Source organism: Sapajus apella, unplaced genomic scaffold, assembly GCF_009761245.1.
Source record: "Sapajus apella isolate SASKATOON/1434 unplaced genomic scaffold, GSC_monkey_1.0 scaffold11, whole genome shotgun sequence".
NCBI lineage: Eukaryota > Metazoa > Chordata > Mammalia > Primates > Cebidae > Sapajus > Sapajus apella.
This window is the reverse complement of record NW_022436951.1, coordinates 36,992,646-37,018,695: the sequence shown is the minus strand read 5'-3', so window position 1 is coordinate 37,018,695 and position 26,050 is coordinate 36,992,646. Positions and strand designations below refer to the sequence as shown.

General features: G+C 38.6%; 1 protein-coding gene and 1 long non-coding RNA gene across 3 annotated transcripts in view; one reads left to right on the top strand and one right to left on the bottom strand.

Moving 5' to 3' along the window:
- Positions 1 to 23,046, top strand: part of ICE1 (interactor of little elongation complex ELL subunit 1) — a 66,436-nt gene extending 43,390 nt beyond the window's left edge. Inside the window, exons 14-19 of the mRNA XM_032279134.1 lie at positions 1,127 to 1,295; positions 3,605 to 3,765; positions 8,432 to 8,622; positions 10,520 to 10,626; positions 17,669 to 17,767; positions 20,111 to 23,046. Of these exons, the coding sequence (XP_032135025.1) occupies positions 1,127 to 1,295; positions 3,605 to 3,765; positions 8,432 to 8,622; positions 10,520 to 10,626; positions 17,669 to 17,767; positions 20,111 to 20,292 (909 nt within the window). The 3' untranslated portion in view covers positions 20,293 to 23,046. The remainder of the gene's footprint in view (positions 1 to 1,126; positions 1,296 to 3,604; positions 3,766 to 8,431; positions 8,623 to 10,519; positions 10,627 to 17,668; positions 17,768 to 20,110) is intronic.
- Positions 4,705 to 5,186, bottom strand: LOC116552407. 2 transcript variants are annotated; one of them, XR_004269371.1, is made up of 3 exons: positions 5,132 to 5,186; positions 4,988 to 5,059; positions 4,705 to 4,823 (listed from the first exon to the last, which is right to left on the bottom strand). It is a non-coding gene; the product is annotated as an uncharacterized LOC116552407 (long non-coding RNA). The 2 variants fall into 2 exon arrangements; XR_004269370.1 differs by having other exon boundaries at positions 4,823 to 4,893; positions 4,949 to 5,059.
- Positions 23,047 to 26,050: the final 3,004 nt, after the last annotated feature.

The window sequence follows — 26,050 nt, the reverse complement described above, 5'->3', positions numbered from 1 at the left end:
CCAGCATCTTACAAATGTTCTTTTCTAAGTGCATTAGGGATTATGTGTCTTCAAAGACAGATGCTGTCTACTGCCAGCAAAATGTGTAGATGGCCATGAACAAAAGTTTTATTTCAAGGATGAGAGTTATCCCTGTAAACTTCATTTCTAGCCAGCATTTTACAAATTTAAAAAAATATGAAAAGACAATGGAGATTTGATCTTTTCTATTCATCAAGTTACTTAAATTTTTTAAAAAGTACTTATCAGGACTAAAATTGCATGTATCCACTTGATCCTGGCATGTTTAGAGGCTTAAAATAATTTTCTTCAAAGCCTCAAATTATCACATGCTTTTTCTTTTCCTTGAGTGTTTTGAGAGTCTTCCAGAAAGACTCTCCAATAATGAATGTTACAGATCAAACAGGAAGAAATGCTTAGTGTCAAGACAGGGAAAAAAGGGATGGTTTTAGTTTACATATGTAGTTTATTAGGACTTTTATAGTGCTACATCATTGATGACTTCTAATGCCACACGGATCACACTTAGTCCTTATCTGCATATACTTGGAGTCATTTTGGCATCCATATTTCTTTTAGATTGCTTACTTGCAGAAAACATAAAGAGCTCTATGAATCACTTTGAAAGGAAATGAATGCATGTATCATATTATCATGTAATGCTCCCCTTAGGATGAAAGAAGGTACTTAATACTTCAAAATTTAAACCAGTATAAATTAGAGTTGAGAAAACCAGAATGAGAGTAGAATTATACACTGTATTTAATATATTCACATACACAGATTATATAGAGCAAAATCCAAGAAATTATTATTTATTTGACTGGTGGTAGTGGCAGTTGGCAGCTAGGTTTTTTGACACTTGCATTCTGGCATCTGCAGCATTATCAACCATACGAAACAGACTGGTATAGGAATTTTTTTCACTGCCCCCACCTCAATTCTCATGACTTACCATGCTAGGCAAGTCCTTACCAGTTATTACTGTGCTCTACCTTCTGGTGTAGCGCAAGTTTTACTTTTTCAGTAGTTACTTAAGTTTTGTAACTTTTAGATAATCTTTGATAGGCTAAAGATAAATATGAGTGTACATTGCCTTTTTATTTTATTTTATTTTTTAATCCAGCATTTAGCAGAGTGCTTGCTTCACTCTATTCTCTCAGAACTAAAAATTCAGAAGGTATCTATGGACCACAATTACATTCATGCCCTCTGCAGAGTGTATGTGGGTATTTGTCGACAACTTGGAGACTTGGAAAGAGCTCGCTTGTTTTGCTACAGCCTACTTAAGGAAGGTATGTTTAGATTGTGACAATTTTGTATTGAAAATATGATTGCCTTTTTTACCTTATTATACTGGAGTCTATATTTTCAGCTCTGTGATTACAGTGTGTCTTTTAAAATAATGTTATGTTTTGTCCATTGAATAATTTTGGCTGTACCCAGCTGCACCTGGTTTTCAGTAGGGCTTACTTATATCAACACATATATTCCTACTTGGAAATAAATGATTATCTCTCATTACTATTTGTTTTATGCCCTGTGCAGCTGCTTTAGAATTAGATATAGTTGCCCTAAAATAGGGAATACTTTAAGGTAAGTGACAAGCCAAACTACTGTAACACTAGGTAGAAAGGGCAGCAACTTTAAGATGAATTTGTCAGCTGGTGAGAAGTAGTAGATGAGAGAAAGCTGAAAGGAGATGATGGCATGAGGGTTGTCCTGTGATTATCTTTTCTCTTTACTGTTTCTTCTGTCTACACTAGTGGATCAGATTGGGAATCATTTTTCTCTGTATCAAATCATCAGTATTTTCAAATCATATTATATACAAATGAAAATATCATATCAGTCTTATCTCAGTGGTAAATATTTATAATCTTTGACTACCATGTTTATGAGACTTGTAAAGCAGGATGTTGAGTATATCCATCCCTTTTAGTGTTTCGAATGAAGCTGCTCTGTGTTTCAGTTGCCCACTTCATTGCTTTGTTTACTCTTTCAGTCACTTATTTATTGAACGAATCATAATCGAGTGAATGTTAGGATTTCTGTGGTGATCAGAATCAGATGGAGGCGCAATTGTCCATGGGGCTGATAGGCCATAGTCACATCACAGAAACATACATGAAGTTCAGCAGTTGGTGGGTGGTGGGACAGAAAGGGGTGTGGTCTCAGTCAAGACCACATTGGCTTTCTTGTTCTTCCTCAACCACAGCAAGCCCATTCTTAGCTCAGGCTTTTGTGCTGACGGCTTTCTTGCTGTTTCCTTCAACTCTTGTGTTTCACTCCACTAATTTGACATACCTTCCTAGTCATCCTGGATCCCTTATTTTTATTTGCCTTCATGGCACTTATCACTTCTTAAAAGAGTATTTTGTTTGCGGTCTCTCTGCTCCTCTAGCTTGTATACTCTGTAAGTAGAGAATTTATTTGTCTTGTTTCTACTCTGAGGTGTCACCAGATAAACATATGATTCAAAATATAACAGATTGAGTTTAGTGCAGTGAGTTTATGCTTTGAGCTCCCTATTCTTAGATGTGTCAATGATAGATAAAGCAGAATAGAGAAAACTAAAAAGAAAGCAGAAAAGTGAAAACTAAAAAGATGTGATTGTACACCAAACAGGTTAAACATTGGAAAGCTCTTTGACAATTTCTTATGAAATTAAAACATTTATTTATTTATCCTGTGGCCCAGAAATTCCACTCATAGGCACTTATGCAACAGAAACACAGAGATGGTTCATTTCATAGCCTGACACACAGATATAACATCTTCATTCATAGGAGTCCATAACTGGAAACAAATGTCCATCAACCAGTGAATGGAAAACATTTTGATGTATTAAGCAATTAAATACTACTTGGCTATACAAAGGAATAGACTACTAATATATGCAACAACATGGATGAATCTCAAAACCAACATGCTGAGTAGGGAAGCCAGACAGAAGAGAGTACATACTACAAAAATCCATTAATACATACTTGAGAAAAGGCAAACTAATGTATAGTGACAGCAGATCAGGGCTTCTCTGTAACTGGGGTGAGGTGATTCACTGCAGAGCACAAGAGTGAGAGAACTTTTGGGATGATGGTATTGACTGTTGTGGTTTCTTGGATTTATTCATTTGTCAAAATTCATTCAACTTTATACTTTAAAAGAGTATATTTTATTGTATGTAGACTACACTTCAGTTAATTTTATAAAACAGATAAAGCCAGATGTAGGAGAAAGTATTTACAACAAAAGAATTGTCATCCAGAATTTATTTAAAAAATTTCTTCAGATCAGAAGCTTTATGTGCTCAATGAGTAAATGTAATGCATAATAACCTATGTAATGTAACGCAAATTTATGTAATGTATAAAAATGGCCTGTAATGACGCATACCAAATGGGAGGATTCTGAGACTGAGGAAGTTGGAGAATGGATTTTTGAAGTGACTGTGACCGGAGCCTCATCTGGGCTACCCACTGACAGCTTCCTCCATTGCAGGATGCCTTGCAAGGCACCAGTGAAATTAATACAATTTATTCTTAATTTGTAATTTATTCACTTGATTATACATAAAAGGTTTATTGTATTTTATTTTTCATAGATTTTCCAGAGTCTGAAAAATTAACTTTGTTTATTGCAAACATGTGGCATGATATATTTCTCTCTCAATCGGTGATTAACAAAGCAATGCAGTTAGTTGCCAGGCAGCGTGCTAAAGGAGAGGTTCTGAACTGCTTGAGAGCTTTTCTTAATTGGGAAAAGGTGAGCTTTATTTTTAATTCTTACAATACCGTACTTTTAAGATAATACATAAATGTTATTGTGTTGTATATTTAGTTTGCATTAGTTCATAAGCATTTTCTTCTTTTTAGATCTTTCAAAATTTAATCAGTTTACCCTAAACTTATCCATTTTCTTCTTTAAGTGTGCAGAAGACATTCAAGGAAGAATTATAGACCAAAGGACTGTGTTAATTAACTGTTTCATACACTAATTTGTGACTGATGAAATCCACCCATAGTTATATATGTTTAAAAGTCTCAGATAAGCTACAAAATTATTTGGTTCTACAATAGATACTTAGGTGAAAAAATATGTCTCGGTTCTTTCCTATTAGGATTTTTTAAAAATATGTTTTATTTTTTTTTTTCCAGTTGATGGAATTTGTTTGTGTGCTATGTACTTTGTTCCCATGTTATATTTTATATGGTTTTTAGTCACTGATATGTTAAAGTAAGTGTCTAGATGAGTGTTCTTTCATCATTTTATTCCATTCATTAAGTTGATCTAATGATAATCTTAACTACCAGTAGCAAACTTCAAGAAGAGGTACTGAAGCAAGTGATACTGACTTTTAAATTTTATTTTCTGTTTTTAATGAGCATGTATTTCCTCTTCCAAAAATTCCCCTTGGCTTGTGTGTGGAGCAGAATTTTATATGCTGTTTTGCTTTTTTGACTACTTTTGATGTTAGTATGTATTAGGATTTTATTTTTTATAAGATGTAAAGGAAGGAGCTTTTGGTGGTCAAAAGTTAGCTAAATATTAAAAAGCAAGTTTGCAATGATCTCTTCATCAGTCTATCTAGGCACAGCAGAATACAGCCATCCTGAGGTTTTGTCATCAATTCTAGTCAGTCATTTTGTGTCAGGAGAGACTCCCTGACTCCTACCAGTGGACACCAGCAACCACATATATAACTTCCAGAGGGTCACCAGCCTCCAGAATATTACCTGCCTCTGGAAGTTTACTTGTCTCCAGAGAGTTACCTGCTTTGAGGGTTACTGACTTCAGAGGTTTATCTCTTCCCGGAGGGTTATCTGTTCCCAGAGAGTTACCTGTCTCTGGAGTATTACCTGCCTCTAGAGTTAACTGTTTCCAGAGGGTTACCTGCCCTCCAGAGAGTTACCTGTTCCCAGAGGGTTATCTGCCTCCGGAGGGTTACCTGTTCACAGAGAGTTACTTGCCTCTGGAATATTATTACCTGCCTCTAGAGGGTTACCTGTTCCCAGAGGGTTACCTGCCTCTGGGCAGTCACCTGTTCCCAGAGAGTTATCTGCCTCTGGAGAGTTACCTGTTCACAGAGAGTTACCTGCCTCTGGGCAGTCACCTGTTCCCAGAGAGTCACCTGTGTCTGAGGAGTCACTTGCCTCTGGAGGGTTACCCACATTCAGAATGTTACCTGCCCAGGCTGCTCATGCTCTCTCTTGGTCTTTCTGCTTGCACTAGAGCCCATCTTTTTTTACTTGTTCAGAATTAAGCAGGATATGGTTAAAAAGACATTCCTTATGAGGAACATATCATTTTAGCAAATGTATTTAGTAAGTATCATATCAAAAATACGAAGTCAAAGCTTTAAGAAAGGTGAGAAATACTTGGGGAATAAAACACTATTATAGTGTAAGATTTCCAGATGCTCTCTTACAGAATTAAACATCTGGTAAACAAAATGAGGATATAGTACAATTCAATAATATAAAAAGTAAATGTGTGTGAAGAATATGTATTTTTCTTATATCTATGACACATTACACAAATCAGTGATGATTTGACCACATGAAAACATTAATTTCTAAAAAGTAAAGATTTCACACTCAAAGCTCTCTGGTAATAATTCTGTAAAATTTAACAGAAAAAATTTCAAAATATTTACATTTACTTCAAAATTGAGATACACATTCTTAGACAATCTGGGAACAAATAAAATATGAAAAGTAATACTCGAAGTATTAAAAGTCAATGAAAAGGTAAACTCAGTATCAAAGATGTCTAGGTTTTTTGGAAAACATGTACTCAATAAAGTATCTTAAATGTCTTAGTTGTTTAGCAAAAAATAAATGAAGTTGGCTGCTACTCATCTTTAACATTAGAAATGTTGAGGGAGGTGGAGAAAAAGAATAAAGTTTAAGAGATGGTAATAATGAAGTGGAAAAGAAACAGAAACACATAGAAGATAAAAATACTGCCTTTAAAAAATGCTCACAACATAGATAGCTTACAGTGCGGATCAGTGAAAACAGAGAGAAGCAAAAATAGTGAAGATGTGCAATGGGAAAGAATATAGGATACAGAATGAGAAGACTACTACCTGCAATCCTGTACCAACAGATTTGGAAACTTACGGTGATTTCCTGGCAAAATAAAAGTGATCAAAATTGGCTTTAGGGGTAGGATACTTGAAAAGACTGTTTGAAAGGTAATTAAAACTTCACAAAGACATGTATAGATTTATCCTGAGTTTTATCTAATCTTTAAAGAACCAAGTAACTGTAATCTATTTTAGGCATGAGGAAAAATTGAAAGTCCTCTGTTTGTTTCTAATGATAAAACCCAATCAAAAATGCTATAAGAAAGAAAAAGTCAGTTTTCAGTGAGCCTTTTAGATGTAACAAGTGTCACTAAACAGGAGATTTCAGTAATGTATTCAAAGAATAATACTTTTTAACTTAATAGAGTTTATCTTCATAAAACAAGGAGAATTCAGAATCAGAAAATCAGTATAATTATTAAAGAAGAAACTCCCATGGATTATTCCTAGACGAAGAAATAGAAGGAAACTTATTAAATATAATACTGCTAGTTAACAAGAAATCAGTGGTATTATCTTCAGTGTAAATTATGAAATTATTTCAGTTTTTTAAATCAGGAATTAGGGGATTCCTGCTGTAACCATGGTGGGAAGTATTTCCTGAGTTGGGTTCTTTAAGGTGTTGCTTCCTGCAAGTTTTTCTGCCAGAGTTGATAAAATCTTTAAGAGTGCCCTATATGTAGAAGTGAATTTTAAAGTTGTAAATTTACAAACCTTTAAAAAAAGCCTTTAAATTTATGAGTCTTGTTTCATTTATAAATCAGTTAATTGTTAACAAAGTAAGAATGTGTTCACTTTGGCCATTGATAAATGTTAGTTAACTCATATATTTAACAGATTAACATTTCCTAAATAATCTTATTTACAAATTTCAGCAATCTAATTATCTTAAGACTTCAAATGTATTCATAAACTTAAGATATATTCTTCAAAAACATTTCAAAGTAGGCTTTCAAATCTAATAAGCAAAATCTTCGTAAGCACTTCAGCAACCCTTGAATGTGAAAAGTCGAATTGAGAATGTAGAATATGAGTTGTAATAAGTATTCAAACAGTGTTTACAAACCTAATTACATTCTCTTAAAACACGTCTAATTACAATCATGATTCTAATACCAAATACTTCACATTACAGCCACACTTGAAACATAGGAGATTCTCACCACTTTTTTGGAGCATATATTCTATACATGTAGATTATCCCATGTTCACAATTACTGCAAAATGTATTGTAAAATAGATACTCAGAAAAGTGAATATATGGATTTGATTTGTTTTGTGTCAGAATTTATTTCTGCATCTTTTCAGGTTGCAAGGTCACTGATTTTTCAAAGTGGGAAATATTTATCATTCTGGCTGAGTTTTGGTTATCAGGTATATTACTTTGAACCATGATTTTGTAATGGATTTTCTCATAGAAACCTTGAGACTTAGAACCTTTAAGGATATATATGCCCAAGCTACAGGTTTACTTGTTGAGCCCTTCTAATAATAAAGCAAATATCCAAGCCCAAGCCTTTCTTGTATTAAGTATATTGAATATTATATGTATATTATTTTTATAATGAAACTCTCATATAGTGCTGATGGAAATGTTAAATGGCATGACCACTTTGCAAAATAGTTGGGCAGCTTCTTATAAAGTTAAACCTTTTCTTAGCAAAAGACCAGGAGTTCCACTCTTAGGTATTTTCAAGAGAAGTGAAATTTACATCCTCACAAAGGCTTTTATACATGAATATTCATAGCAGCATTAACAACAGTCAAAAGTGGTGAATTGATAAACAGTAATATATTCGTATAATTGGTTACTACTCAGCAGTGAAAAAAAAAAGTGTTCAAACTACTCTTTCATGCAACACCATGGATAAATATTACAACACATTATACACAGGTGTGAAAGAAGCCAAATATAAGAATTCATTACTATCTGATTCAGTTTTATGAATTTCTTGAAAAGGCAGACTGATCCTTGATGTCAGGAAAATAATAGAATTTAATTTTTAAAGTTTTATTTTTATAATTATAACTAGCTTTCTAACTTTAATTCTGTGATTTGAGTTGATGAAACTGTGCTTTCCTATCTGGATTACAGGTAAGATCTTTTCTACCTGATTGGATTCTGCATCCTGCCTAGATAGCTTTTTAATCTGGCTCATCCAACTACTGACCTGTAATCATTCTATGACTAAGATAAACATGGTTCCTTATTTAGACTATTTTAAATTAAGATTAAATAATTAGTCACTGAATGCTTATTATAGTCTTTTAGATAACTAAGGTAAGATGCATTATATTTGAAACTCCAGATTTTATTTTATTTCTTTTTTTATTTGCTAGAATGCCCCGGTAGATGTTGGCTTCATGGTTTCTAAGCTGCTTTTGACCATACAGTTATGTCCAAAAACAGAATTTCAGTCCAGTGAAAAATTTGGTGAAGATCTAAGCGATAACACTTGGGAATACATATTTGCCATTGATCTGCTCTGCTGCCATCAGAAATGGATCTGGACACATGATAACATTATAAGGTTAGTTATTTACTGACTTAGATAAAGATCTGTTATTTGAATTGTAAGGTTGAATTGTTGAATGCTGAGTTGTGGTTTGAATCATTTTTGCTGTATAAGCGTGTAAGCAGATGAAACATTAACAAGTGACACTTTTTATTTTATAAGAGTTAACGAAACTACCCTTAAGATACTTTCATCACTATCACATTATCTTGCTTTAATTTTCTTTAGTACTGGTCACTACTTTTTGCTCTGTTCTGCTCTTATCATCTCTCTCTCTCCAAAAGAAGTGACTCTGGGAGGGTGTAGGGTGGCCTTGTTCGGCTCACGGTGTATCCCCAGCGTGGGAAACGGTGCCTGCACAAGGGGAGCACTTGGCAAATGTATGTTTAATGAAATTAATGATCATAATATACAGATACTCACAAAAATTAAAGGGAAGAGAAATATTCAAAATTATAAATTAGCAGCTCCCCCTACCTGGGAGAAAATTAAGCTCTCAGGCATTCGTTATATGTAGTAAATTGACTTTTTTCTGTGCATTTATAATTCTGGCACCAGCTTCGTATCATCTCTGGGAGAATGGAGAAAATTGTCACTCAAATAATTTTTCTGTAGGTCTTAATTTTCTTGTGGAACCCTGGCTGAGAAAGGCTGGTTTAAGGGAGTTGGTGACATTAAAAAGGATTCATCAAAAGTTTGAAATCCATATCCTTGAGCTACTTGAAGCTGTAGAATTTACCTTGTCCATGGGTTTGTGTGTGTACAAGGATGTCTGTTACTCTTACTCATCATCTTGACACTAAGAGAAGATCAGACAACTGAATGACAGACAGGAAGGAATCAAATCATGGCACACCTCTGTGAGATAATAGCTATATATCTCATAGATGTGAATGGATTACTATGTATTGAAATGGAAAAGTATTTCCCAGTCTGTTACTAAATAAGAAAATGACGAAACAGTCTGTTTAGTGCCAGTCTGTATAATGTGTCAGGGTGCTCTTTGGGCCTCAGCTTTCTGAGTCCTAATGGGAACGCACGAGGCAGGGGCCCTGCTAGTCCCAGTTATGCATGAAGAGACCAGGACTGGTGTCCATCAGAGATGATTGGTCCATGATCCCTGCACGGGTGGTGAAGATAGCATCAAACATGACAGATCTCCACCTGAGCGATGGCAGACCCTGCTCCCTTCCTCAGCACTGGTGGCTCTCTCCAGGTTGTTTGTATCCATAGAGACGGGGGAGTATCTAGAAGAAAAGCCAGAATTAGAAGAATAATAATGATTTGAGACTGGATTTGGAGTGCTTTTAATTACCTTTTCTCTTTTGTCTACATTCAGCTTTTCTAGTGATACTTTATGAATGCCATGAAAGTAGATACATTTTTGAAAAAACAGAAGACAAAGAGGACATGGCACTGTTTTCAGTCAGTGGAGAGTTTCTTTTATCCACCTAAAGTGTTAATTTGATTGCTGCAATTACGGTTTTCCCCTGGTTTAGCCCTTTTTACATACACAGCTTTATTGTTTGTGATCCTGCCAGTTAACTGAGCTTCTAGAATTCAGGGGCTTCTTTTGTGCCTAGAGAGTCCAAGTGAAATCTCAGACTCTACCACTTCCTCGTTCTGGGACACTGGGGATGTTGTTCAGCTTCTCTGTGCAAAGCCTCATTAAGAAGAGTTAGAACAAAGATGCAAACACTGAATTTGCAGCCATGTTTAAGCTAGCGTGGGCACAGCTGTGCTATTGGAGAAGATGTGAGTGTCCGGTATCTGTTCTCACTTGAACTTACAATGTTACATCCTCAGCAGTTATTCTTTTTCACTAATTGCTTAAGGACCATTTATAGGATAAGTTATTAATATTGTTTTGAGTGATGATGAGCACACATCCTTTCATCTTGTTATTTTATAGTAAGGAGTTGTGGCCTGTAATGGATAAGTGGATTAAATACAGAAAAGGACATGCGAACATTGCGTATACTCCTGATATTATTATAGCCTCAATACTGAGGCTGATTGGTAAGTTGTCTGTTTTTTGTTTGTTTGTTTTTTCTTGTTATTGATATCTTGGTGGTAAAGTGGGTAGTAATTATATAATAACATATGTTGACTTTGAAAATTTTCCATAATGACTGATTTCACAACCATCAATGTAGATACTTTTGTGCTTAAGTCATCTTCCTTTCTCTTTCTTTATAAATTATTGTTTTATCCATTTTTTTCAGAGATTAAGATTTTTCACATCAGTATATTTTAGTTACAATTGACCTCTTCTTAGATACTAATAATAACATACATAAACACTAGGTATGTAAGTTGTTATACTGTAGTTTCATTTGGTTTCTAAAAGGATTAAGTCTTTTGGCATCGCTATAAAAAACTGTCTGAGATGAGATAATTTATAAAGAGGTTTAATTGGCTCACAGTTCTGCAGAGTTTATGGAAAATACAGTGCTGGCATCTGCTTGGCTTCTGGGGAAGCCTCAGGGAGCTCTCAATCATGGTGGAAGGTGATAGGGGAGTAGACACATCACATGTGGAAAGCAGAAGCAACGGATGGGTGGCGGGGAGGTGTCATACACTTTTAAATGATCAGATCTCCTGTGAACTCGGAGCAAGAGCTTGCTCACCACAGGGATGGCCCAAGCCATTCACCATTCATGAGGGATCTGCTCCCATGATCCAGACACCTCTCACTAGGCCCCACCTCCAGCACTGATGATTACAATTCAACATAATATTTGGGCAGGGGACAGATATACAAACTATATACAGCTTATCTTCACACTGCCTGCCCCAGATTTTTCATACTTGCCCAAAAGGGTCACCTAAGTGAATTACAGAAGTTAAATGATGGTTTAAATATATTTTAAATGAGACATGGATTCTTCTTAATCTCATGTTTGAAGAGGACCTCAGTGGCCATTTGGTTCTCCTTCCTTATTTCCTATGTATTATTAGTTTTTATTTTTACTTATCTCCTATGAATCTTTAGTTTTATTTTTATTTTTTGTCTTGTCTTCAACAAGCTGCTGTCCAGCCTCTGCAGAATTATCAGTGATGAGCTCAGTTAATTAGAAAGCTCTCTTAGACACAAAAAGCCCTTCAAAAAATCATCGAATCTAGGAGATGTTTTTTTGATAAGATTAACAAAATAGATAGACTGCTAGCCAGACTAATAAAGAAGAAAAGAGAGTAGAGTCAAATAGACATAATAAAAAATGATAAGGGGGATATCACCACTGATTCCACAGAAATACAAACTGCCATCAGAGAATACTATAAACACCTCTATGCAAATAGAAAATCTAGAAGAAATGGATAAATTCCTGGACACATACCTCCTCCCAAGACTAAACCAGGAAGAAGTCGAATTCCTGAATAGACCAAAAACAAGTTCTGAAATTGAGTAGTTAATAGCCTACAAACCAAAAACAGCCCAGGACCAGATGACTTCACAGCTGAATTTTACCAAGGGTACAAAGAGTAACTGTTACCATTCCTTCAGAAACTATTCCAAACAATAGAAAAGGACGGACTCCTCCCTAACTCATTGTATGAGGCCAGCATCATTCTGATACCAAAACCTGGCAGAGACACAACAAAAAAAGAACATTTCAGGCCCATATCTCCAATGAACATCGATGCAGAAATCCGCGATAAAATACTGGCTAACCAAATCCAGCATCACATCAAAAAACTTATTCACCATGATCAAGTCGGCTGCATCCCTCGGATGCAAGCCTGGTTCAACATACTCAAATCAGGAAATGCAATCCATCACAGAAACAGAACCAATGACGAAAACCACGTGATTATCTCAATAGATGCCAAAAAGGCCTTCAAGAAAATTCAACATCCCTTCATTCTAAAAACTCTCAATAAACTAGGTATTGATGGAACGTATCTCAACATAATAGCTATTTATGACAAACCCATAGCCGATAGCATACAGAGTGGGCAAAAGCTGGAAGCGTTCCCTTTGAAAACCAGCATAAGGCAAGGATGCCCTCTCTCACCACTCGTATTCAACATAGTATTGGAAGTTCTGGCTAGGGCCATCAGGCAAGAGAAAGAAAGAAAGAAAGAAAGGGTATTCAGATAGGAAGTCAAATTGTCTCTTGTTTGCAGATGACATGATTATATATTTAGAAAACCCCATAGTCTCAGACCAGAAACTCCTTAAGCTGATAAGCACCTTCAGCAAAGTCTCAGAATACAAAATCAGTGTTCAAAAATCACAGGCATTCCTATACACCAATAATAGACAAGCACAGAATCAAATCATGAGTGAACTCCCATTTGCATTTGCTACAAAGAGAATGAAATACCTAGGAATACAGCTTATAAGGAATGTGGAGGGCCTCTTCAAGGAGAACTACAAACCACTGCTCAAGGAAATAAGAGAGGACACAAACAAATGGAAAAACATTCCATGCTCCTGGATAGGAAGAATCAGTATTGTGAAAATGGCCATACTGCCAAAAGTAATTTATAGATTCAATGCTATTTCCATCAAGCTACCATTGACTTTCTTTGCAGAATTAGAGAAAAATGCTTTAAATTTCATATGGAACGACAAAAGAGCTTGTATAGCCAAGACACTCCCAAGCAAAAAGAACAAAGCTGGAGTATCACACTACTTGACTTCAAACTTACTACAAGGCCACAGTAACCAAAGCAGCATGGTACTGGTACCAAAACAGATACAGAGACCAATGAATAGAACAGAGACCTCAGAAATAACACCACACATCTACAACCATCTGATCTTCAGCAAAGCTGACAAAAACAAGAAATGGGGAAAGGATTCCCTATTTAATAAATGGTGCTGGGAAAACTGGGAGAAAATATGACTTGTAATCTTTTTCAAATCAAGTCTATCCTTTGAATCTTTAGAATTCTGCCTATTGAAAGCCAAGTAATTTGACTCTTTAATAATTATATTATTTAGAGTAATATATGCATACTTATATAATTAAGAGTGATATATAACACAATTACAGAGAATAAGAATAATTTGTAATTAACAATAATATATAATTGACAATATCATGTAATAAAATGCTAATATATAAACATATAAAAGCCGTTTAGAGGATGGATAATTAGAAAGCGTAATGTGGAAATAAGAGCAAAGTCAGGAAGAGTAAGCCTTTCTTAGGTCTTCTGATGAACTCGTGTGCATGAGCAAGATGGGTGTGGGGAGGCTGGAGCGCAGCCCAGCAGGCTACCATGTGTGCACACGTGCACCTGTGCAGGAGAGCGGTAGTAAAGCCTGGTCCTGCCTGTCTTTTTGGTGCCGTGGCACTGCATGGAGGAGGTGGGACTCAGAGCCACGCAGTTGCCGGGTGATAAGGACAGTAGTGTGGAGTGAGGGCATGGGGTGAAAGTGAGTGAGGCCTGCTGTTTAGGCCTGGCAGATTTCTAAGAAGTGACATTAACATCCTCACCCCCAACACACACACACACACACAGACACACACACACACACACACCCACCCACCCACCCACCCATCCATCCATCTGGATTGGGAGTTTGAATTGTTCCTAAGAGAAACTTAGTGAACATTTCTTGCCATTTCTGAACCGGACCTTGATTGAAAAATTGAGTTAAAAATTAAGTTGGTAGGCTGTGATTTAATAATATTAACTTAAGTCACATAGTAATCTTCATAAAATAAGGAATTGTCTTTATTAATTCAAAATTTACACATCCTATTAATTAGATTTTTACTCCATGGAAAATAAAACAAGCTTTATGTCAGTGAGACTTGTGATATGTAATGTTGGATTCAGGTTGTGAGCATTGCTGTTAGCAAATGGTCACTGGGTTAGTACATGGGGTTTACTCCAACATACCTTAATGATAAACTATTAAAGAGCATTTTGTGGAATGCTCAAATTGCTCTAGAGTTACAGAAGTGAGGAGGATAGAAACTCATCGCACTGCAGTGCTCATTTCTTGGCAGAGTTGAGGCCTAAAAAGGTTAAGCCTTTGTCTAAGGCCATCCAGTGGAAAGGTAGCAAAGTTGGGACAGAAATTTGCCTACCACTGGATTCAGTGGTATGTAAAGTAAAGCTGTAGTATACCATCTTTCTTCCCCAAAGAGCTTATAAAATCCTGAATAATTTGCCCCTACTGGTATTAACTGGAACCTAGAGCTAGAAAACCATGTGTCACATGTTAGGTTTCTACAGATCAGACTGAAGTAGCCATTATTCAGTGATTTCTGTCTGTTCTAACGATTCTGTCACCTTTCCTTTGGAATTGTGTCAGCTCACCATTCCTTTGCAAACTTGCATCCAAAATCTTAAATGAAAACCCTGCTGTCTTTATCTTCTAATTAGTGTTTATTAAAAGGGTCTGCCCTGTAGACTTACTTTCTGTGCATGCCCTCAGCTCTCCTCAGGCTCCCCTAACAGTGCTGGAGAATGCATTGTCATGAACATTGAGATTAACTCCACATTTCTTATTTGTATTATAATACGGCTGAATGGCCCTGGGCCTCCTTACACACCTTCTGTGGGGAGCTCTTTCTCCATCATTTAGCCACTCTGTCATCTTTGTCAGGTTATCATATATTGAGTCTTTTTCACCAAATCATCTCCCCTAGACTCATGATTTCCTCTTATTTTATTCCTGATGATAGCTCCATTAATTTAAATCACTTTTAAAATAATTTCATTAAGCGCTTTTAATTGAAAGAAAGGGAGTCATTATAACATGGTTATATATTTCCTGGGAACACATGCACATTGCATGATTGAATAATGTCATAGCTGTGTTAGATGCACATCCCCTTCTCTGCTATTAGTCATACATTTAATGTCCATGGTAAATTGTTTCAGAGGACAGATCCAGTGGTATGCTGTTAGCAGCTGAATGTCATTGCAGAGATATTTGAAAGTGGTCAATAACTTGAAATTTCTGATTTCTGAAGTAAAGTACTTTTCAATTTCCTAGGCTCCCTAGAAATTATTCACATATTTACGATGTCATCTTAAATTGGGAGTTATCCTGATATTCTTTGATCAGTAATTATTTACTGAGCATCTGCTACGTATCACAGTATTCGGGCGGCACACACCTAGCACTAAGCTGGTTCCTATAGAGGATACAGAGTAATGCAAGTTACTTAAGTGCTCCATGCTTCAATTTCTTCACATTTAAAATGGAGATGAAACTCATCTACTGGATTCACAAATAGACCTGTGGGACATTTGTAGTATTGAGAGATAATGTGAACACAGAACACTGAGCATGCAATATGATATTGTTGTAAAAGCACATTCAAGATATGTTCCGCAATCCTCCTCCTACTTAAGAATAGAGGACTAAAAGAAGATGAGGACTTGCCTGGATGGAAGAAACAGGATTCCACTTTGAAGCAAGTTCTCATCCATAGGAGAGCGCCTGGAATAAGGGACAGCTCCAGGTGTGGGGAATGATGGGAATGACGCCATCCTGCCTGCCTGAGCCTCTAGTGAATTTGGCTGCCATGTGATCTCGATCTTTGGATATTTGGTTCTCATACCTGTTAGTTATTATTGAGGACCCTCAAAGAACTATTGTTACTCCAGGTTATATCTTTCTGTATTGTATCAGTAATTAAAAACTGAAAAATTATTTAGTTATTTATTTTAAATGAACAGTAATGAACTCATAAATGACATTTTTAATGAAAAGTACCTATATTCCCAAAACAAACAAAAAATGATGGGAATGGCATTGGCTCGTTGCAGACCTTTGTACTGTGGTTTGATTCAAGATGGCAATTTTTCCTGATCTCTTCTTGATATACATGAGACTGAATATATGAAGAAAAACCATTCTCATACAAACATATAGTTGATGAGGGGCAGAATCTTTTAATAACCTTTTCAAATAATGGATATTCTTTTTGGATACTGTAATAAAACTCAGCAAGTAATAATTTCTTAAAGGTTACTTGAAGTGTGAAATCCGAAATTCTGTCAGTGAGCTTTTTGTACCTTGTTACACCCAAATCCATTGATCTAGCTTAAATGTTGAAGGGATCCCTTTGCCCACTTATGATTTTGTAACCCACATTATTCACTTGGAAAATAATTGATTCACATAGATCTTCCAAATGCCAACAATACCCCAAAACACATTAATATCACCAATCTCATCACAGAAAAGTCTTAAATATTGTAAAGCTGTCAAGTTCAGGGTAACTGATGAAAATTGTTCCAAACTTTTAATTTTGCTTAAAAGCTCAAATGTTATCATTGACCACGAGGATAAATTTCGTTTGAGTTACAGGCTCATTTCATTTATTGTTGAAAAAAATATTCTTTCAATCAGAAGTGGTGTCCTACAAAAAAAGTGCCTTATTTCACTCACAGCACAAACAATTGCATAAGTGCATTTCTTCACAACAACCAGTGCACTCAGTATACAGGGGAGTGCTTCATGTGCCATCTACAGCATGTGACAGAGTTCTGTGCTTAGGGGTCCAGGTTTAGTGAGAGTAATCGTGACTAAGAGAAATTGGCTTTTTAACCGCGAGCACCTGGCAGTGGAGAATAACTCTGATTGTCAAGGTGCCATTGTCTTCACTTGCACTCAGAGTCCAGTAGTTTGATCTGCTGTGGCTTTTGCACCATCAGACCACATCTCAGCACTGGGAGTAAGGCACATAACTTCTTAGCATTGTTGTGAAGTAGTTTGACTTGGAGGACTCTAACATTTCTGCAGACTACACTTGAGAATTACTGTTCTGTAGTGCAATAGCAGTTGCCAAAGTGTCAGACCAAAAATACATATTTTGGTGGGGCCATAGTCTTATCTTTGATCTGTTAACAGAAGTCAGGTGTTTCACATTGGACCTAGTGAAACCATTCTTTCTTCTAAATTCTGTTTATTCCATTATAACTTAGAAAGCAACACAGTATATCATCCGTATAGGTGAATGCAAGAAGAAATGATTAGGCATTTTGATCACCTCCTGTAAGAGAAATGGAACTTTAAATTCTTACGAAAAGTTAATCAACATTTCACTGGACTGTTTACATTTTGTTTTGTTTCCCCTAGGTCGTTTAGGCCAGTTGGGTTTGAAAGAAGGATTTCCATCTGCTGTGAAAAATATTAGTTCGGTTATCGGTATGTTTATACAGCATGCTCACGATGAAGGTAAACTTATGTTTATTAAAATTACTTTCAAGTAACTTGTGTTTCTCATAGTTAAATCCTTCTTGAGGTCCTTACACTGTGCTGTGCTCTGTGCTTCTCTTGCTGCCTCATAGATTAGGGAGTATTTGCAATACATTTCAGCATTAATATTGGAATGTGTGTGTGTATTTTGTGGTATTATTTACTTAAATGATAGTCATTTGCCCTGTTGGGCACTGCTTCCCCAAGAAAGAAGGAACTCTCTTTTCCTGGGGCTAACATTCTGCCTCTATAACTGTACTGTGTGATCTCTGGCAAGTGACTTAACCTGGGCTGTCTGCGAGGCCTCCTGGATGGTGCTATGTCTTGACGGAATGAAATCAGTGATATACTGTGAGATGCCAGGTATCATAGAGTACTGAGCATCTGGAGAGAGCTTGGAAACCTGGAAACCTTGTAAGCAAGGCTTCATAGTGGGATTTCTGTTATCATTTACATATTGCACAGCATGTAAGTTTTATGTCTTTTGTGGGAAAAGCTTAACTCAAAGTAACTCTGACAAGGGATGAATCTAGTTTCTATTTTGAATATTGTATAATCAAGGAATAATACAGTTAAGTAACATTCCATCAGAAATGCACAAAGTGACATTTTAAATACTGTGTAACATCCAAGATTACCTTAACATGGTAGGTTATTTGTCTTCAGCTTTCAATGGGAGACTGTATATTGAGCTTAATGAGAACAGTGCTTCTCATTGAGCTGCATTCTCTGAAATAACCTTCTTTACCTTTAGGACAGCTGCTGAAGTGATGCACATTTCTTCCATATGACAGTGTACTTCTTTACAGCTGAGGTTGTATATTGACATAAAAGAAAGTAGCCAGAATAATGACTGATGGGTTGTCTTGCCAATAGATGCAGGCTTACTCTGATCCTGGGGTGAGTGTGACCTAGAAGCTGTGGTAATCCTCATCCCCATGAGGGAGGAGGAGGAGCTAATGTTGGGTACTGCTTTGATTAGACCCTGTGCATGGCACTGCCCCACAGCGTGACAAGAACCCCAAGACAGCCATCTGACCGGATGGCCTTGTCGTTCTTATATACGGAAGGAAACTGAAGCTCAGAGAGAGGAGTGATTTGCTGAAGATGAGGCTAGGGAGTGCCATTCCAGCTGTTTGCCCAGGCCTGTCCCTCTTCAGAGTCCTAGTTCTTTAAACAGTGCCACGTGCTCTTACTTAGTAAAATTCTCTCTAACCTCTTGTGTTTCTCTTACTGTTAAACTTTTTTATTTGTTTGAATCTTGGCCTTACTATGTACCATACTCATTGCTTGTAGTTTACGGGGGGAAGTAATTTTAAGAGGTGCAGTTCTGCCTGCATTTTCAGCATTAATGTTTGAATGTGCAGGCTATTGTGTTGTTTGAAATGGTGCTAGTTTGCTTTGTTGGAGAAAACTGAGATACACATTGAGTGTATTTTATTTGAAATGCTTGGGACCAGAAGTGTAGACTTCAGATTTTCTTAGATTTTGGAATATTTCCTTTATATTTACCAGTTGAGTGTCCCTAATCATAAAATCAAAATCCTTCAGTATTGCCTTTGTGGGTCTTACTGGTGCTCCAAAAGTTTCAGCTTTGGAGCATTTTGGATTTTAGATTTTTGGAGTAGGAATACACAACCTATATGTAGTTAATAAACTTTAACTTCTAACTTGTTTAACCTAAATTATTTAAGTAAGTTAAATTTTAACTAAATTAAATTTTAATAACTTTGAAATAAACTTACCTTAAAAGAGAACTGTGATAATATACTGTAATGTATAACCTAGCTATAATCTAGAATCATATACTATACTGTAGTTTGTGAAAGTATGGTATAATACAAAAACAGTTTTCCATTATATCTCATTTTATTATGCTTTTCATTTCCAAAGTCTATTTATAAATACTTCCTTGGATATCTCATAGAGTCATACGTTTAATGAATATTTTAGGACCACAGTTTATTAAAACTTAAATATGGGAGTGTGATCCTTCCAGAACTGTTTTGGGCAGCTCAGTGGTGGCCATGGGCGACTGGGAACCTAGAGGCCCTCTCCCTTTTACAAACACGCCAGCAGTCCTCAGGACACTGCTGGGCCAGGAAGCTATGGACAGCTGTTGCCAGGCTTTTCTTTTTTTTTCTTTTTTATTTGTAGACAGGTCTTAAATCAATTTTTTGATTATGGGTTTTTAAAAAATATTTAATTTACATTGCTGGCAGAAAGTATTCTATATGAATAGTATTTCAGTAGGTTACATCACTAAAATTTTGAATAACAGATATTTTCTTCTTTTATGACTGATTTGACATTTCTTTTCAGATATACCGTGGGGTATACAGTTAGCAGCCGTGTACGCTCTTTGTGACTTGAGTCCCAGCAATCCGGCAGAAATTTCCAAGATCCTGGAAGCCTGGCGGAGAGAGGCCTCCAAAAGTGTTCCGTCTGCAATTGTCAGTTGCCTAGAAGAAGTCAGTGCCCTGAGCACAGAGGGGCTTGGCTGACCCGGGTTGCCACTGAGGCTTGAGAAGTGCCTTGACACATTTTGAACACGAATAGTTTGATCAGCTTTGAGAATACAAGAGAGGTTTAAAAAAGATAGACATAAAATAGATAAAACAGACCAGAGGCTCTCCTTATTGTTCGGGACGGAGGCAGGAGAAACAAGCAGTCCCACAGTCGTTTTTCCCTAAATCTCATACATTTCACTTAAGGCTGTTGTGATTATGTGACATATGGGTTATATTATTGTGTCTTGGTCAAACAACAAAAACTTGAACTTAGCCCTTTTTTTGCTGCAGAAAGTGTCCTTTTAGTGGCTTTTTAAAATTGAGTGGCATTTTATAATGAATTTACCAATATAAAAACATGATTTAGTTCCTGAGCTATTGTTGGATTTGTGCTCCAATGAGTGACTAGGAAAAAATAAATTGGCAAAAACTTAGAGTTTTCTGCTGTCTTAGCTGGGAATGAGCTGCAAAAGTTGTTCTCAAGATGTAGCGCGTAAGTGATCAGAGCAAAACATGGAGATCCCTTAGCAGAAACCCACTTTAATGCATTTTCTTCATATCCCTAAAGTTCCTTAAAAATATGTGACAATGTATCAGGAAGAGGAGAACTGAAGAGCAGAAGTTCCCTTGCAGATTTTTATATCAGTGACATGTAAATGAGCAATTCACAGATGAGCGCAGGAGAGCTCTGTGCCGTGTACATATGGACCGTGCTATGATGTGTCTCACATTTGATGATATTCCACTTTCGGAATTTTAGTATTTGTATATAGAAACTGGGTTTAATAACTCACCATGGTTTTGATTTGTCTTATATTCATTATTTCTTAAAACTCTTGTATGTGTTTTTTATAATAAAAAATAAAAGTAAGCCATAGATGTTACTGTTGTGATGATTAGAGTGACACTGGGCATTACTTGTGCTCCACCGAAGGTGAAGAAGACACTCCAGCCAAAGATAGAAGAAGATGATCATTCCTAAGGAGACTTGCTTCCTGGTGATACAAACATCACGCTGCCGGTACTTACCGGGCTTTGAGTATTTATGGAGATGCTCTTTAGTGATACCAGATGCCAGATAATTAAGTGCTCACAGGTACCCATGATCTGATTTTTTGTTTAATTACAATTGCTGCCCTTTCACAATTGCATTTGGCAGCAATTTTGTTACTCCTTCCTTAAGTAATTACAACGGGTATAAATGAAATCTTTAAATCACTCGGTTGCCCTTTTGGAAGCTTTGTGTTGATAGAGGCATTCTTACTACCAATATATTGAGCATATTCTTTCTGCCAGGTGCCTTGCTGGGAGGACCCAGTCACGTGGTATTTGGGTAGAGGAGAATCTTAAGTAATCACCCAGTAAATACAACAATCATAAATAGGGGAAATAGCAACAAAGAAAACATGGAGATTTGCATATAGACTAGCAGAGTAGACACCTCTTTCCATGTGTTGGTCAAGGGGGGTCTTTGAGGGGGTAACATTACAAGGACCTGGATGGAGGGACCCAGTCTTGATAGCAGGCAGGAGGAGTGTCCCTGCCGGACTGGGGAGTGCAGCCCTGCAAGGCAGCAGTCCTGTGAGTGCTGAGATAGGTTAAATAAGAAACTGCGAGCCACTCAGGACAGCTAGCGGCACTTTCATGCTGAGTGGCAGTCGAGGCTCCAGGGAGATTTGGGCAGAGGTGTCACATAATGATAGTTCCCCAGGGCTGTTCTGAGGAAAGGGGATGTGAGAAGGGCAAGAAGTGAGTTGAAGAGACCTGTTTGCAGGCGACTGCAGCAGGTGGAGCTGGGAGCTGATTGATGGTGGTGAGGGTGCAGATGATTAAGAGCAGATGGACTTCACATCTATCGGGGTAAAATTGATGCTGTGTTCATGAAGTGGCAGGGAAGAATCAAGGAAGGCTCCCAGGGTACTAAGTTGAGCATCTGAGGTTGGGGACAGGTGCACAGGTTTAGGAATTGCAGGTGGTAGGAATCGCGACTCTAGAGCTTTCCCTTTGGAACATGGGAACCATGAGGCCTCCAAGTGGAGATGGCGGGGATCCTTTACAGGAAAAATTCTATAGAAGGGATGTGGCAAACCTTTGGAAGTTGATAGCGTATGGAGACTACTTAAAGCTCTGTGTGTGTTTCTGCATTCACCTAGGGAGAAAAATAACTTCCCCTCAGTACCTCCTATAATTTGAAGGGCCGTAGGAGAGGGAGAAGACGAAAGGCAGGGCAGGAGGTGGTGTGGGAGTAACCTTGGCGATCATTCGCCATCCAGGCACTTGGCTACCTATGCGGCCGGAAACTGCAAGGTTAGGTGAGGTGAGTGTCGCTGGGTGGCAGTGACCTTGGTGAGCATCTCCCACATAGTGATGGGCTTGGAATGTGTTGCACAGTGAGTGGGAAGTAGGGAAGAGAGAAGAGCAGGGCGTGATAGGCTGAGTTTGTGGAAATTGTGCTCAGTGACTGGATTTGTCAGGTCGTTCAAACATGGTAGACCTCAGCAGGCGTATGTGTTTTTATTAGTGGAGAAGAGGTGCACAGCTGTTGATGAGCGCCAGTGCTGACTCGTGTTTGCAGTACTTGTTCCTTGTTTACTTGGCAGCATCCACTCCATAGTCACTGATGATAAATAGGCTTGACGTTGCCCATGGTACTGTTAACCCCAGAGAGTGGAAAGGTTTTAAGCTGTTACTAATTTCTGGTACACAAGCAGAACATTGTTGTAAGTTTTATTACTTGAACCAAAAAAAGAAAAAAAAGAAAACTATAAACACAAAAATAAATGAACACCTCAGCCTGGAGTTGGGTGAGGCTTTCGACCACACTGGTGCTTGGTGGCTCAAGCTGGTTCCCCTGCATCTTGATAAGCCTTTCGGTGCAGAGCTAAGCATCAGTGAAGAGGATGAGGATGGCCCACAGAATGTGGACAGAGCTCAAGATGATTACCTACTTCGGAGGGTCATTTTCCACAGAGCAAGTACTTGGTTGCATTGTTTAATTTGTTTTTTTTTTTAAGATAAGATTGACAGTATCCCTCAGCAAGTTTAATTTTTAAGGAACATGAAATAGAAATAAGTTCATACCTCGGCCTGGAAAGAACTGCACTGTAGCCATTAGAGGGCGCTGTAGACTCACCTGTGAACGAGCCATCCGCAGGGAAGGAACCTTCGTAACTGGAGAGGCCGTCTGGGTGCAGAATTTTGCGCCTTTCTATCAGGGAAACATTTCCATTCATGTTTATTCCTTGTACTTCCTAGGTCCATTATCAAGAAGTAAATGGGGAAAATATGTGGATAGAATAACATGTAAAATTCATGATTTAAGAGCATATTTCAAAAAATAAAAAATTAAAAAGCAAATACTTAAGTGCTTTGACCAAAAAACAGCACAAATAACAACAAAACATAACCAAAAAAAAGAAGTGTCAGGTGAGTAACTGCTGGTGGCAGTGAAGTGAATGGGCAGGTTGTGTCGCTGTCACTTGATGAACTGGTGTTAAAGGAGCTTATCAATCAAGTCACCCTGCCCACATTGAACGTTACTTTTTTCAAACATTCCTGACACATTATCTTGTGTAGAACCATATCACAAAGAATTTGTAGTGTGAATAGAGATCATACCGTGAATCTAATCAGCTGGCCTCACTAAGACTAAGAATGCAACAATGTTTCAAGCAGGGATGCTTTAAACATTTGGAAGAAAGTTGAAAAAGTCAGATCTATAAACTTGTAAATGCTTTCCTCTCTTGCTTGATTCCAACTGCCTGACGCTTTCTCAAAGAAATTCAGAGTGTATAATTGTGAAACAAACAAGTTCACTTTCTTGCCCCTCCAAGGGGAATTTTGAGGAATTAAAGAGCCCTCACTGTATTGCAGTTAATTTGTTTAGCGCAGTTAAGTTCTGATAATAGAGACAAAAACGGAACTGTGAGTGAAGAGCCGTAAAACTCATAGAATTCAGTTTTATGAAAATGAATGCTTTTGCTTGCTTTTATGAACTTTGTGTGTTTTTTTAATTGCACTTTAAGTTTTGGGGTACATGCGAAGAACATGCAAGATTGTTGCATAGGTACACACATGGCAGTGTGATTTGCTGCCTTCCTCCCCTTCACCTATATCTGGCATTTCTCCCCATGCTATCTCTCCCCACCTCCCCCCCCCCCCGTCCCTCCCCCATTTCCCCCATCTGTGCGCTTTCGGGAGGCGTGGTGGCCTGAGCCAGGGCATTCCAAGGTACTAACGTCCTTTGCAAAAACTTTTTGTTTTTAACTAAAGACGTTAGTACCTTGGAATGCCCTGGCTCAGGCCACCACGCCTCCCGAAAGCGCACAGATGCGCCTCATCAGGGTGTCAAAGTACCAGCGTTCATACTGGGCCCAGCCCTCACCAGGCATCCTCTAATTGCACCTTCCACGGGGCCTGTCTGCAGTGGGAAGAAGAGTGGGGAGGCTATATCGCACCTGGGTTCTTAGGAGTGGAGATTCTAGAGCTTCACACATAACCCCTGAGTCTGAAAATCTGAGGTGCCTCCAGGTGACATGGATGCCCCCAGCAGTTGTGGGAGACACGGCCTGGTAAGTACCCTGAACATTGCTGCCTGCTCTGTTCTGCCGTTGAGGTTTGCCCCCGCCCTGCCCCCAGCGGCCTCTGCCTTCTCAGCTGCTTTCTGTCTTAAGAGGGTCACAGCTCTGGTGTCTAGATGGCTTTCCCCACTGTCCCACCTCTTGATCCATTTCCATGGAAATCTGGAAAGAGGAGAAGGTAAGCTGTTTACTGCCTTCCACCACAAACTGAATCCAATCCCTAACGGGTTTTGTTTTAAAATTTTCACATGGTATTTAAGAATACAGGTATCACTTTCCCCTTAACAGTCATCAATTGCTGCTGAGATAATCTCACCCTAAATTACGAATACACAACTGAAATACAAGCTCATCAAGGAAGGCTAGGAGCTGAGAATGTATGCCCTGAACTATTACAGCTTCCACAGCCATAAACTCACCCTCCTAGGTATTGTTTTTCTGTGTTTATTTTTGTTATATCCATTTTAGTAGTTTCACTTGTAATGCAATATGTACTATTCTTTAATCATCTCCTGTTACCTGTGTATTATTGTGTGCATGTGGCAAATTAAACACTGAAACGGGTCGACACTGGAATGTCCTCTCCCTGTGGCCCAAGCCCTTTTCTCCCAGGACTGCCCTCGCTGAGATGCCTGGGCAGGTGGAGGTCTCAGGGCCTTCGTAGCCCCGCCCCGGCGGTCCCGCTCCTAGCCTGAGGACCTGAGGCCCGGCGGCCCCGCCTCCGCCTCTGCAGCTTCGCCTCCGCAGCCCCGCCCCCGCAGTCCCGCCCCCGCAGCCCCGCCTCCGCAGCTTCGCCCCCAAAGCCCCGCCCCTGCAACTGCAGCCCCGCCCCTCCTCCCCGCCTTCGCCCCCGCAGCCCCGCCTCCGCCTCTGCAGCTTTGCCCCCGTAGCCCCGCCTCCGCCCCGCAGCCCCGCCTCCGCCCTACAGCCCCGCCTCCGCCTCTGCAGCCCCGCCCCTCAGCCCCACCTTTGCCCCCGCAGCCCCGCATCCGCCTCTGCAGCTTCGCCCCCGCAGCCCCGCCTCCGCCTCTGCAGCTTCGCCCCCGCAGCCCCGCCTCCGCCTCTGCAGCTTCGCCCCCGCAGCCCCGCCTCCGCCTCTGCAGCTTCGCCCCCGCAGCCCCGCCTCCGCCTCTGCAGCTTCGCCCCCGCAGCCCCGCCTCCGCCTCTGCAGC